The following is a 13,281-nucleotide window of genomic DNA, read 5'->3' as shown; positions in this document are numbered from 1 at the left end:
GCTGTATCCGAAGACCGGAGACACGGCACAAAAACATGTCGTACGGAAGGGAACAAAGAATGTAGAAAAAGGCTGACAAGTCCTAAATAATATGGCCATACCGCCAAACCACTGATGGGGGAGCTTAGTAAAAGGTTGTACTTTAAGGGCGGGATGGGCATTTGGCATTCCTTTGGTCAAGGTTTGCATCAGACAGTGTAGCATGCAACTCAGTTCTTGCTTTTCGATCCTCGATGGACCTCTGTATAAGTTAAAGCCATACATTTGCCCCCACTCGGGTCTGTTGGATAATCTATCCAGCACATTGCTATGGTTTCCATCCTACGCTGGTCATACCCCTTAGAATTTCATTGTCCAAAATAACCAATGTTGGCCAATGATTGACCGTGACAATACCAGGAATGTCTTGTGACAACGGTCAGTAGTTTGCATGTGCCGGGTATTTTGCAAATATCAGCGTTTGGCCAATCCTCAGCCATCTTACATCTCATCTCCAATTGGGAAGTTCCATTGTTAATGTTGTTTTGGGATTTTCCGCACCGTCACTGGATAGATGCATCACAGATGTCCAAAATGTAATGTGTATGACCAGCTCGAGGGCAATAATGCTACCATATCTAACAACCTTCAAGGAAGTATTTTGCCCCTCACTTCATTCCTCCGGAGCTGCATTAAAGTTGGACATCTGGTAAGAAATAGCCAAATAACAGTAGGAACATGTAGAGTCTATCCATGGATGCCACACAGTTTGCTCCGACATGATATCTGGGTATTCCCAGGGAGATGGTTACTACTTCTAGAGAGGTTGCCCCAGCACATGTGCAGTGCACCAATGAAACCAAGGTCAGCATGTAGCCTCCTAACAGCGCATGCAGTTAATGTACAGCGACTTGTGTATGGACCTTGGCTTTACGGGAGAAGTACACGAAGGTCTCAAGCACCAGAGATGACGAAGAACCCCAAGGCGATATGGCATAGACAGACGTAGGACCCTAAACAACTTGAGTGTTCCCTAACCTGCCGACAGATTCCCTTTAACATTGTCTTTAGTAAACTCAACTTCTCCCCTTAGTGGGGATGAAATGTAGTTCTAATGTTATTTTTTGAAGGGAAACAAAAAAAATTTGGAACTCGTATAAAAATACATTACAAAAGGAATCATTTTTACACAAATACACAAGAAGGAAGATTACAATCTCATGTTGGTCGCTACCCTACAATGCAATGGCTGACCCCTTGAAGAAGCCTTGAAACGTGACTTAGGATATCAGCCAAACTAAAAGTAAGAGACGCCAGCCTGAAGACACTTTATCGGGGTTCTCACCCTTCATTGGTAGTATATATTGGCTAGACAAGAAGTCTGTGATGTGAAGAACCAAGACGTATACCTTCTTCTAGGAGGAGAAACATTAACTCCCTACCATCTGGAATTGAAGACAACATGGTGCCTGACTTTGTAAGCCAAGATCATTTGTCTCAGGGGCCGTGAAGTGGCCACAGGAAGAAGAAGAAGAAGAGGAAGGGGAAAGAAAGAAGGAGAAGAAGGAGGAGGAGGAGGAGAAGGAGAAGAGGAAGAGGAACGGGAAAAGAAAGAAGAAGGAGAAGGAGGAGAAGGAGAAGAAGAAGAGGAAGGGGAAAGAAGGAGAAGCAGGAGGAGAAGGAGAAGAGGAAGGAGAAAAGAAAGAAGGAGAAGAAGGAGGAGAAGGAGAAGAAGAAGAGGAATGGGAAAAGAAAGAAGGAGAAGAAGGAGGAAAAGGAGAAGAGGAATGGGAAAAGAAAGAAGAAGAAGGAGGAGAAGAAGGAGGAAGAGAAGGAGAAGAAGAAGAGGAATGGGAAAAGAAAGAAGAAGGAGAAGAAGGAGGAGAAGAAGGAGGAAGAGAAGGAGAAGAAGAAGAGGAATGGGAAAAGAAAGAAGAAGGAGAAGAAGGAGGAGAAGGAGAAGAGGAACGGGAAAAGAAAGAAGAAGGAGGAGAAGAGGAACGAGAAAAGAAAGAAGGAGAAAAAGAGGAATGGGAAAAGAAGGAAGAAGGAGGAGGAGAAGAAGAGGAATGGGAAAAGAAAGAAGAAGTAGAAGAAAGAAGGAGAAGAAGTGGAAAAGATGGCGAAGAAGTACAAGAAGACGAAGAGGAAGAGGAAGAGGAAAAGAAAGAAGGAGAAGAAGGAGGAGAAGGAGAAGAAGAAGAGGAACGGGAAAAGAAAGAAGAAGGAGAAGACAAACTGGAAAAGAAAGAAGAAGGAGGAGAAGAAGAGGAATGGGAAAAGAAAGAAGAAGGAGAAGACGAACTGGAAAAGAAAGAAGAAGGAGGAGAAGAAGAGGAATGGGAAAAGAAAGAAGGAGAAGAAAGAGAATGAGAAGAGAAAGGGGAAAAGATGGCGAAGAAGTACAAGAAGAAGAAGAAGAAGAGGTAGGGAAAAAGAAAGAAGAAGGAGAGGAAGGAGGAGAAGAAGAAGAGGAAGGGGAAAAGAAAGAAGGAGGAGAAGAAGAAGAGGAAGGGGAAAATAAAGAAGGAGGAGAAGAAGAAGAAGAGGAAAGGGAAAAGAAAGATGAAGAAGAAGTAGAAAAAGAGTAAGGGGAAAAAAGAATGAGGAGGAGAAGAAGAAGAGCGGCATCTCAGGTTAGGAAAGATTTCATTACTGTATAAAGCCATTGAAAACCTAAGACTAAATATTAGAAGAGACAATGGGTATCGCCTGGAGACATCTGTCATCAGATATCCCACATGTCCAATTACTCCAAGTATAAAGATCTCAGCCACCAAAATCATGTTTAAGTATCTCAGCAATTAGAAGCCAGGTCTGAACACGTACCTCCAAAGAGAGCTCTCCGTGATGCTTCCCAGGTTGTAATCGTACAGCTTTGTCAGAATTAGTATCACCTGCAGGCGAGAAGGAGACAGAGAGAGAAAGACAATCTCAGTTTAGTCTGAAACAATTACTGTCTGGTGAAAGCAAAACGGAGCTGACCCTAGGGGAGTCTTAGCATTTGTTTTAATGGGCGCGTAATACAAATGAACAGGACGCAGGACTTATAAAGCTAACAGAGAGCGACTGGGATGTTTGCAGGCGCTAAATAACAAGGAGAAGACGCTTTGCCTTGGCCGGGCGACTGTCAACAGGGAATAACAGCGAGCCGAGGTGTCAGATACGGAGCCTGAGTAACACAAAGTCACCGAGGGCCGGGAGCAAGAGGAAGAGCACAGGGGCATTGTGGGTAGAGGATTAGAATAATCAGATAGAATATTAGAGAATTAGAATAATATGGAATATGCTAATTGAGTGGATTTCATGAATAACATAAAGGTTTATTAAAAAGTTCACACAACAATGAAGGTTTATCAGGTACAAGCGGTAGTTTGGGTATTGTGTAGACCAGACCAAACTTCTTCTCACCACCATCCATCACATCCCATCTGGACATTTTATCACATTTCCATTTCCCTTTTCTTCTCTATCTATCCCAGGCCACCATGATGACTTCTCCACTATATGTCTGTACGTACAATCCCATCAATCTCAATATCTATGAGTTGGTAATTGTGTCCCCTTTTGTACCACAGTCTCCATCACAGTATCCTCCCCTGACTACACACTGTGTTTTGCCAGTAAAGGGTTCGTTTTCTCCTTTCTGACAGTGGAAGGCTGTGTATCATAAATCTTCTCACTCCAATGCACCAGAGGGCAGGAGGAATAAAGTTCTGATGTACAGACCGCCGGCCATCAAATTGTATCAGGAAGTTTAGCCTCCCTTAGTGAATTGAGGATGAATTGTGGGAGAGCGAGATAGATAGATAGATAGATAGATAGATAGATAGATAAATAGATAGATAGATAGGGGACAGACATCTTGTGACAGAGTATTCCAAAAACAATGTTTTCTTGTATTACATCTGGTCATCCCAAGGCAGACTTGTCCCATTGTGCCCCTTGTCTCGCAGTCTACAGACCGGTGATATACCGCAGGCTACGTACAAGCAGAGAGATTTCTTACAGCAGATAATAAGATAATGTGAAGATCTTAATGACTCTTCTTCTTTTCTTCAGACGGCGGCTCTTCATCTCCGGAGCAGCGCCCGGGCTCTTTTATCTGTTCTGCCTCCCCTTTCTATTCACAAGGGCCCCACTGACATTACACAAGAACCGCCGCCGGGCCTTTCATCCCTCCCCCGGCCACGGTAATGAAGTGAAATACTTAACTAAAGGAAATTTCCCGCTAAACACCCGTAATGTCGCCCGGTGAATGCGCCGTGATTAGCCAGGACGCCGCCGATCTCCCCACATTGTGCATTCAGGTGATGTGAATGGCAGAATTTGCCATTGTCACCGGTTTAAGGGACATTGTTGAAATTTTACACATGAAAAGAGTCTAATTCTCTATTGTGTTAGGAGACATTTTCCACATTTGCTCCGATTACCGGGCGCCGCGTAGAATGCAGCGGTGTCATCTACTGATAAGATACAGGTATTACGGGGGATTGTCATCTCTAGAATACTGTGAATCACTCTCTATAGGACATGAATACCCAGGACTGGGCTGATGACTGGGGTAATGGAGTAACCCTAATGGATCCAGCTCAGGATGGGGCAAACACAGCGCAGGTCTGCACTTCACCTGGATTGCACCCAAATGGACTCACTTTTTTCTTTCTATTGACTTGAGAAGCAGAAGACCCAGAAAGTCAGACATGATACAAGGATCATGGAGTCAACATGTGCCATGTGACCACTGGAAAGGATCGGGAACGCACAATGGACTGTGAGCCCGGGAGAGAGGAGGGGAGGTGAGGAAACATTAGGTTTCTGATCATCTCTTCGCCTTCCACTTACATCCCAGAGTATAATAGTGATCTGTGGGTGGCAGACCACAAAAAACTCATAAAGAACCAGGATCCACCAGGCTCACGTCAGCTGTCTGTCACCCGCTCATTACCATTATTACCTCCATTATAAGGACTCACGTTTGGCCCCTTCTTCCACCTCTGTGTCATATCAGTTTAACCCTTTAATCAAACAGATATGAATGAATATGTAACGTGATACAATGTGTCAGTATTCTGTAACATCTGCGCGGCCGCCATTCTCCTCCGCTTGCTTTTTGCTCGCTATAGGTTGATGATATTTATTATCTATGTGATATTTCGGATGAGCCTCTGAATCGCTGCCAATAAAATCCGACAGCTTGATCTATGCCTTGTGTACTCAGGATCTCCGCAACACGGCGGGGGTGCCAGGAATTAATAATGAATTGGATTTGGCTTCAAATTTCTGCTTTTTATTTTTGTGATCTCTGAATAAGGGAAGTCATGTGACCGCGGCTTTGAAGTGATTTGAGTCTTTTAGGGCAGCCTTTGTACCCCGCCCCCACCCCCACCCCCTCTCCAGCAATACTGATACAATGTATTAACTATGTCACAATGTGCAGCACATTCTAATCTGGATGGAACCTCCATAACAATGATCAGCCTGTGCTGCCTGGTACATGATCATGATGAAGAGGCCAAATACTGATATCTATCTCCTATCTATCTATCTATCTATCTATCTATCTATCTATCTATCTATCTCCTATTTATCTATCTATCTATCTATCTATCTCCTATCTATCTATCTATCTATCTATCTCCTATTTATCTATCTATCTATCTATCTCCTATCTATCTATCTATCTATCTATCTATCTATCTATCTCCTATTTATCTATCTATCTATCTATCTATCTATCTATCTATCTCCTATCTATCTATCTATCTATCTATCTCCTATTTATCTATCTATCTATCTATCTATCTATCTCCTATCTATCTATCTATCTATCTATCTCCTATCTATCTATCTATCTATCTATCTATCTATCTATCTATCTATCTCCTATCTATCTATCTATCTCCTATCTATCTATCTATCTATCTATCTATCTATCTATCTCCTATTTATCTATCTATCTATCTATCTATCTATCTATCTATCTCCTATTTATCTATCTATCTATCTATCTATCTATCTCCTATTTATCTATCTATCTATCTATCTCCTATCTATCTATCTATCTATCTATCTATCTATCTCCTATCTATCTATCTATCTATGTATCTATCTCCTATCTATCTATCTATCTATCTATCTATCTATCTATCTCCTATCTATCTATCTATCTATCTATCTATCTATCTCCTATCTATCTATCTATCTATCTATCTATCTATCTATCTATCTATCTCCTATTTATCTATCTATCTATCTATCTATCTCCTATCTATCTATCTATCTATCTATCTATCTCCTATCTATCTATCTATCTATCTATCTATCTATCTATCTATCTCCTATTTATCTATCTATGTATCTATCTCCTATCTATCTATCTATCTATCTATCTATCTATCTATCTATCTCCTATCTATCTATCTATCTATCTATCTATCTATCTATCTATCTCCTATTTATCTATCTATCTATCTATCTATCTATCTCCTATCTATCTATCTATCTATCTATCTATCTATCTCCTATCTATCTATCTATCTATCTATCTATCTATCTATCTATCTATCTATCTATCTATCTCCTATTTATCTATCTATCTCCAATCTATCTATCTCCAATCTATCTATCTATCTATCTATCTGTCTGTCTGTCTGTCTGTCTGTCTGTCTGTCTGTCTATCTATCTATCTATCTATCTATCTATCTATCTATCTATCTATCTATCTATCTATCTATCACATTGTGCAGCTCTTTGCCCTGCTCATCTTCCGGGCTGATGTTCTGTATTTCTCTCCTCTCCGTAGACACCTCAGATCTATCTTGTCATCCCCGAGTATTATGTACTGTTGTGCCCGGGCTCGGTGTGCCAGCCTCATGCCAGGCGTAGCCGATTAGTCGCGTGACTTTATTGTCCTGGCATGGTTGTCTGAGCTCAGGTCTCTGCAGCCGCCGCTGGTGATTTATACATGGAGATGGATGAAGATCCTCATGATGACGTATCCGATCTTCTGGGTCTGAGCAAACAAAGATGTGGCCAAGAACAGCACAAGGAGCAGGGCGTGGAGGACAGGGGGCTCAGGCTTAGATACAGCAGATAGTATCACACATGATAGGATTAGATACACATCTGAAGACACCATAGATTTGTCCTGTCCCCTCCTCTATATATCTCTGCCGGGGCTGAGCCTCATCTTATATCTGTATATTGTATGTAGCTGATACACGTATACAGGGGAGCCCTGAGGTGGGGTAATGCAGCGTATAAACACCCGGTAACCCCCACCTACCCCCTCCACATGAGTTAACGTGGGATGAATCATTTATTTGAAGACTTTTGTAACGTTTGAACAGACCTCTGACGTGAGAGTGAGCGGCGCCATAAATCACGCCACCGCCACAGATAGCGCCTGACAGGATTATTGAATCGTGTGCATGAGCGCCAAGCTAGTACAACAGAGATAAGAGTGCGGGCCGTGAGTTATTGGATACGTCAGCGCGGGAAGGAGCACCGATCATATACTATAGAGCCCTGCCAGGACCGATACATTGTAACAAAGCACCGTTGGTGTCTCCATACAGTATAATGCCATCTTATTTGTCCCCACACTGTATAACGCCCCCTTAGTTCTCTTCACACAGTGTTTAGCCCCCACATAGTGTAATGTCATCATTGTGCCCCCGCACTTTATAATATGTCTTATGTCATATGGACCAACTTACAGGGAATTACTTTGTGTCCTTAGTAGATTTACATAGGACTGCAGGAAAGTCTTCCCTGTAAGCTCTTATAGACATAGACTTAAAGACAAACCTATGGTATAGTCTATCAGCATTATTACCAGAGGTCGGATGGCAATTATATGGTTGATAAGATAGAAATAGACAGTGGGGAGAGGAGCGGGGGGTATATACGCTTTTTACTGCCCCCGTCTGGGTATTATTTTGGAGCTGGGAGACTTGTACATTACGAGTACTTTATAAAGCTTCTCCAGATGGAAGGACAGAGAAGATCTCAAAGCAATTCCCCCACGGCCTCCTTAGAGCGAGGCGCTGGTGACGGGCACCTGGGTGTCTTTAAGAAGCAGATGATTGGGTAAGAATGGGATTCACGCTCTATTTTCCACTTTCTTGTGCTGGTGTCAGCCGCAACGAAGCACCTGTGGGCCGTAATCTACGTGATCCAATCAATGGAGATCAATGGAGTCTGACTGATTGTCTACCTCTCCGGTGGGGCCCACGTCCAAAAATGGGATCGTGTTGCCAAGAATTGTAGGAGAAAAACTTTGTAAGCCCAATCCCAAGCAGACCCTGCAGTCTACGAAGACGCGTTCCAAAGAGTTGACCCGGTTTGATACAATCTGCAAAGTTACAAGGGAACCTCTAACCCAAACTTATGATGAACTTTCCAAAAATATTATTGAGGTGTCTCCAGGATACTGCTGGGCTCGGTGTTGCCTCCTTTTTGGACATTGAGCTCCATTTGATAACTGATTGACCCAGAAGAAAGGCACCGATGCCTGCCCCAATATTTTGGTGTTTGACACCTTCTAATCATGGCAAAGCCCTGATTTTGGAGGAGTAAGTCACATCTGACTGACCCCTTACCCTAGTCATATATGGCGGCCACTCTTATAGGGCGCTCTCTTATGGCTCTCGATGACATCTCTTGACTTTATATGACAAATTAACAATACCCGCGACTTTGTCCGTGGTCCGTTCTCGCCCTGCCGGACACACCTGCAGCACAGCACCGATTGCCCTCTATTGCCCTGCAGCTGCAACGACCCCGGCCTGCCCTCTCAGTACGCACGACCCCAGCCCACCCGGAACACGACCCCAGCCTTCCTCCCTACCAAACGTGACCCCAGATTTACGTTCCTCTTACAATTAACCCCTTCTTGCTACAACCATTTTTCTTTTTTTCACAATTTTGATTTTTACCCTCCACCTTCTTAAAGATACAACTTTTTAGATTTTTCCATTCACAAAGCTATATCAGGTCTTATCTTTTGCAGGACCATTTGTACTTTGCAATGGTGCCATTTAATACTCTGTAGGATGAACTGGAAAATTTTGAATGGAGTGGAATTAGAAAAAAAACTGCAATTGCCCCATTTTCTTAAGGGGTTCACTTTCATTGTGCTCAGTGTGCAAAAATGACAAGTTACCTAAATGTAAAGTTTAAACATATAAAACAATTGGGGGACATGGGACCCCTGTTCTTGTGAGGATTAGGGATAAGGGTTAGTTATGCTCCTTGTTGTCAGTATCCAGAAGGCAAGAGCAAGAAAAATAATAGATATTACGGTCAATAATCAGCCAATATAAGAAGAATTACATAATGAGGTACAGAGCACGCCCACTACATAGTGTTTCCACCGTATACATAACATGCTGTACTCCTTCCATAGACATATGTGCTCTACATGATGCTGCTCTATCAGATCTTCTACAATCTCAGGCAGAACACACAGGGTTAAAGTTCCAATATACGAGAACGAGAGTTTGTGTCTGTGTCAGAGATGGTTGATGTGGGTTTAAATTTGATGTTTTCAAAACCAGTGGAAGAAAAAAGCAAAGAAGAAGCAAAGAAGGAGCAAAGAAGGAGCATGTCTGTGATCGGAAAACATCCAACGTACGTGCTCAGAGCGCTCAACCACCTCACTGCTAACTGAAGCAAGGAAAATCATGCAGAAGGAAAAACACAGCAAATGAGAGTTGTCAAATGCACTGAATGCAAGAGACAACAGAAGGGTAATTGTCTACATCTAATTACTACACATAATTACTACATCTTATTAACATCTAAGTCTACCGCAGTATATACAGAGAGAATGTCCTGTGACTATTAATAATATATCAACCGCGCTGTAATAATCCAAGAAATTATAGCTAGAACATATATAGTTCTCCATGTAAAAGAAGATGTAAAGTACTGCTCCATATGTGAAAAAATATAACCAATACAATACTGACCCATGTACAATTATATAACATCTATAAAACAACTACTATAATACTACTCCTATGTACAAGAATATAACTACTATAATACTACTCCTATGTACAAGAATATAACTACTATAATACTGCTCCTATGTACAAGAATATAACTACTATAATACTACCTCCTATGTACAAGAATATAACTACTATAATACTGCTCCTATGTACAAGAATATAACTACTATAATACTACCTCCTATGTACAAGAATATAACTACTATAATACTACTCCTATGTACAAGAATATAACTACTATAATACTACCTCCTATGTACAAGAATATAACTACTATAATACTACTCCTATGTACAAGAATATAACTACTATAATACTACCTCCTATGTACAAGAATATAACTACTATAATACTACCTCCTATGTACAAGAATATAACTACTATAATACTACTCCTATGTACAAGAATATAACTACTATAATACTACTCCTATGTACAAGAATATAACTACTATAATACTACTCCTATGTACAAGAATATAACTACTATAATACTACTCCTATGTACAAGAATATAACTACTATAATACTACCCCTATGTACAAGAATATAACTACTATAATACTACTCCTATGTACAAGAATATAACTACTATAATACTACTCCTATGTACAAGAATATAACTACTATAATACTACCCCTATGTACAAGAATATAACTGCTATAATACTACCTCCTATGTACAAGAATATAACTACTATAATACTACTCCTATGTACAAGAATATAACTACTATAATACTACTCCTATGTACAAGAATATAACTACTATAATACTACTCCTATATACAAGAATATAACTCCTATAATACTGCTCCTATGTACAAGAATATAACTACTATAATACTACTCCTATGTACAAGAATATAACTACTATAATACTACTCCTATGTACAAGAATATAACTCCTATAATACTACTCCTATGTACAAGAATATAACTACTATAATACTACTCCTATGTACAAGAATATAACTACTATAATACTACCTCCTATGTACAAGAATATAACTACTATAATACTGCTCCTATGTACAAGAATATAACTACTATAATACTACTCCTATGTACAAGAATATAACTACTATAATACTACCTCCTATGTACAAGAATATAACTACTATAATACTACTCCTATGTACAAGAATATAACTACTATAATACTACTCCTATGTACAAGAATATAACTACTGTAATACTACCTCCTATGTACAAGAATATAACTACTATAATACTGCTCCTATGTACAAGAATATAACTACTATAATACTACCTCCTATGTACAAGAATATAACTACTATAATACTACTCCTATGTACAAGAATATAACTACTATAATACTACCTCCTATGTACAAGAATATAACTACTATAATACTACTCCTATGTACAAGAATATAACTACTATAATACTACATCCTATGTACAAGAATATAACTACTATAATACTACTCCTATGTACAAGAATATAACTCCTATAATACTACTCCTATGTACAAGAATATAACTACTATAATACTACTCCTATGTACAAGAATATAACTACTATAATACTACATCCTATGTACAAGAATATAACTACTATAATACTACTCCTATGTACAAGAATATAACTACTATAATACTACTCCTATGTACAAGAATATAACTCCTATAATACTACTCCTATGTACAAGAATATAACTACTATAATACTACTCCTATGTACAAGAATATAACTACTATAATACTACATCCTATGTACAAGAATATAACTACTATAATACTACTCCTATGTACAAGAATATAACTACTATAATACTACTCCTATGTACAAGAATATAACTACTATAATACTACTCCTATGTACAAGAATATAACTACTATAATTCTACTCCTATGTACAAGAATATAACTACTATAATACTACTCCTATGTACAAGAATATAACTAATATAATACTACTCCTATGTACAAGAATATAACTAAAAATAAATAGGTAAGAAAAATAAGCATATAGCTCACCACCTCCAGTTAGCTTGATAAGTCCTTATAATTCCTGGGTGCACGATCCTGGCCTCTGACTAAGGCACTTTGTAGTTGAAGCATATAGAAAAGGATAGTAGGATCCGCTCGACCAGGTAAGTTAAAAAATAACTTTTAATCCGACATGGTTAAAAAACACACAAAAGTAAATAGATGTGAAATGACAAAAAAGAAGAAAAATGGTGATTAAAACCACATTCTGATAGCTCTAGCTGACGCGTTTCAAGACGCAGGGTCTCTTACTCATAGCTTTGCTATCCTTTTCTATATGCTTCAAGAATATAACTACTATAATACTACTCCTATGTACAAGAATATAACTAATATAATACTACCCCTATGTACAAGAATATAACTGCTATAATACTACTCCTATGTACAAGAATATAACTACTATAATACTGCTCCTATATACAAGAATATAACTACTATAATACTACCTCCTATGTACAAGAATATAACTACTATAATACTACCTCCTATGTACAAGAATATAAGTACTATAATACTACTCCTATGTACAAGAATATAAGTACTATAATACTACTCCTATGTACAAGAATATAACTACTATAATACTACTTCTATGTACAAGAATATAACTACTATAATACTACTCCTATGTACAAGAATATAACTACTATAATACTACTCCTATGTACAAGAATATAACTACTATAATACTACCTCCTATGTACAAGAATATAACTACTATAATACTACTCCTATGTACAAGAATATAACTACTATAATACTGCTCCTATGTACAAGAATATAACTACTATAATACTGCTCCTATGTACAAGAATATAACTACTATAATACTACTCCTATGTACAAGAATATAACTACTATAATACTACTCCTATGTACAAGAATATAACTACTATAATACTACTCCTATCTACAAGAATATAACTACTATAATACTACTCCTATGTACAAGAATATAACTACTATAATACTGCTCCTATATACAAGAATATAACTACTATAATACTACCTCCTATGTACAAGAATATAACTACTATAATACTACTCCTATGTACAAGAATATAACTACTATAATAATGCCTCTGTGTACAAGAATATAACTACTATAATACTACTCCTATGTACAAGAATATAACTACTATAATACTACCCCCTATGTACAAGAATATAACTACTATAATACTACTCCTATGTACAAGAATATAACTACTATAATACTACCTCCTATGTACAAGAATATAACTACTATAATACTACCTCCTAT

At 38.7% G+C, this 13,281-nt stretch overlaps 1 protein-coding gene across 1 annotated transcript in view; it reads right to left on the bottom strand.

Moving 5' to 3' along the window:
* The window catches only part of SORCS1 (sortilin related VPS10 domain containing receptor 1), a 400,088-nt gene that overhangs the window by 250,367 nt on the left and 136,440 nt on the right, over positions 1–13,281 (bottom strand). Inside the window, 1 exon segment of the mRNA XM_075258641.1 lies at positions 2,809–2,876. Coding sequence (XP_075114742.1) covers positions 2,809–2,876 — 68 coding nt within the window.

The sequence above is a fragment of the Leptodactylus fuscus genome, chromosome 10 (assembly GCF_031893055.1).
Source record: "Leptodactylus fuscus isolate aLepFus1 chromosome 10, aLepFus1.hap2, whole genome shotgun sequence".
In the NCBI taxonomy this organism is placed as follows: Eukaryota; Metazoa; Chordata; class Amphibia; order Anura; family Leptodactylidae; genus Leptodactylus; species Leptodactylus fuscus.
Note: the sequence above shows the minus strand (reverse complement) of the source record. Positions and strands in the feature narration are given on the sequence as shown.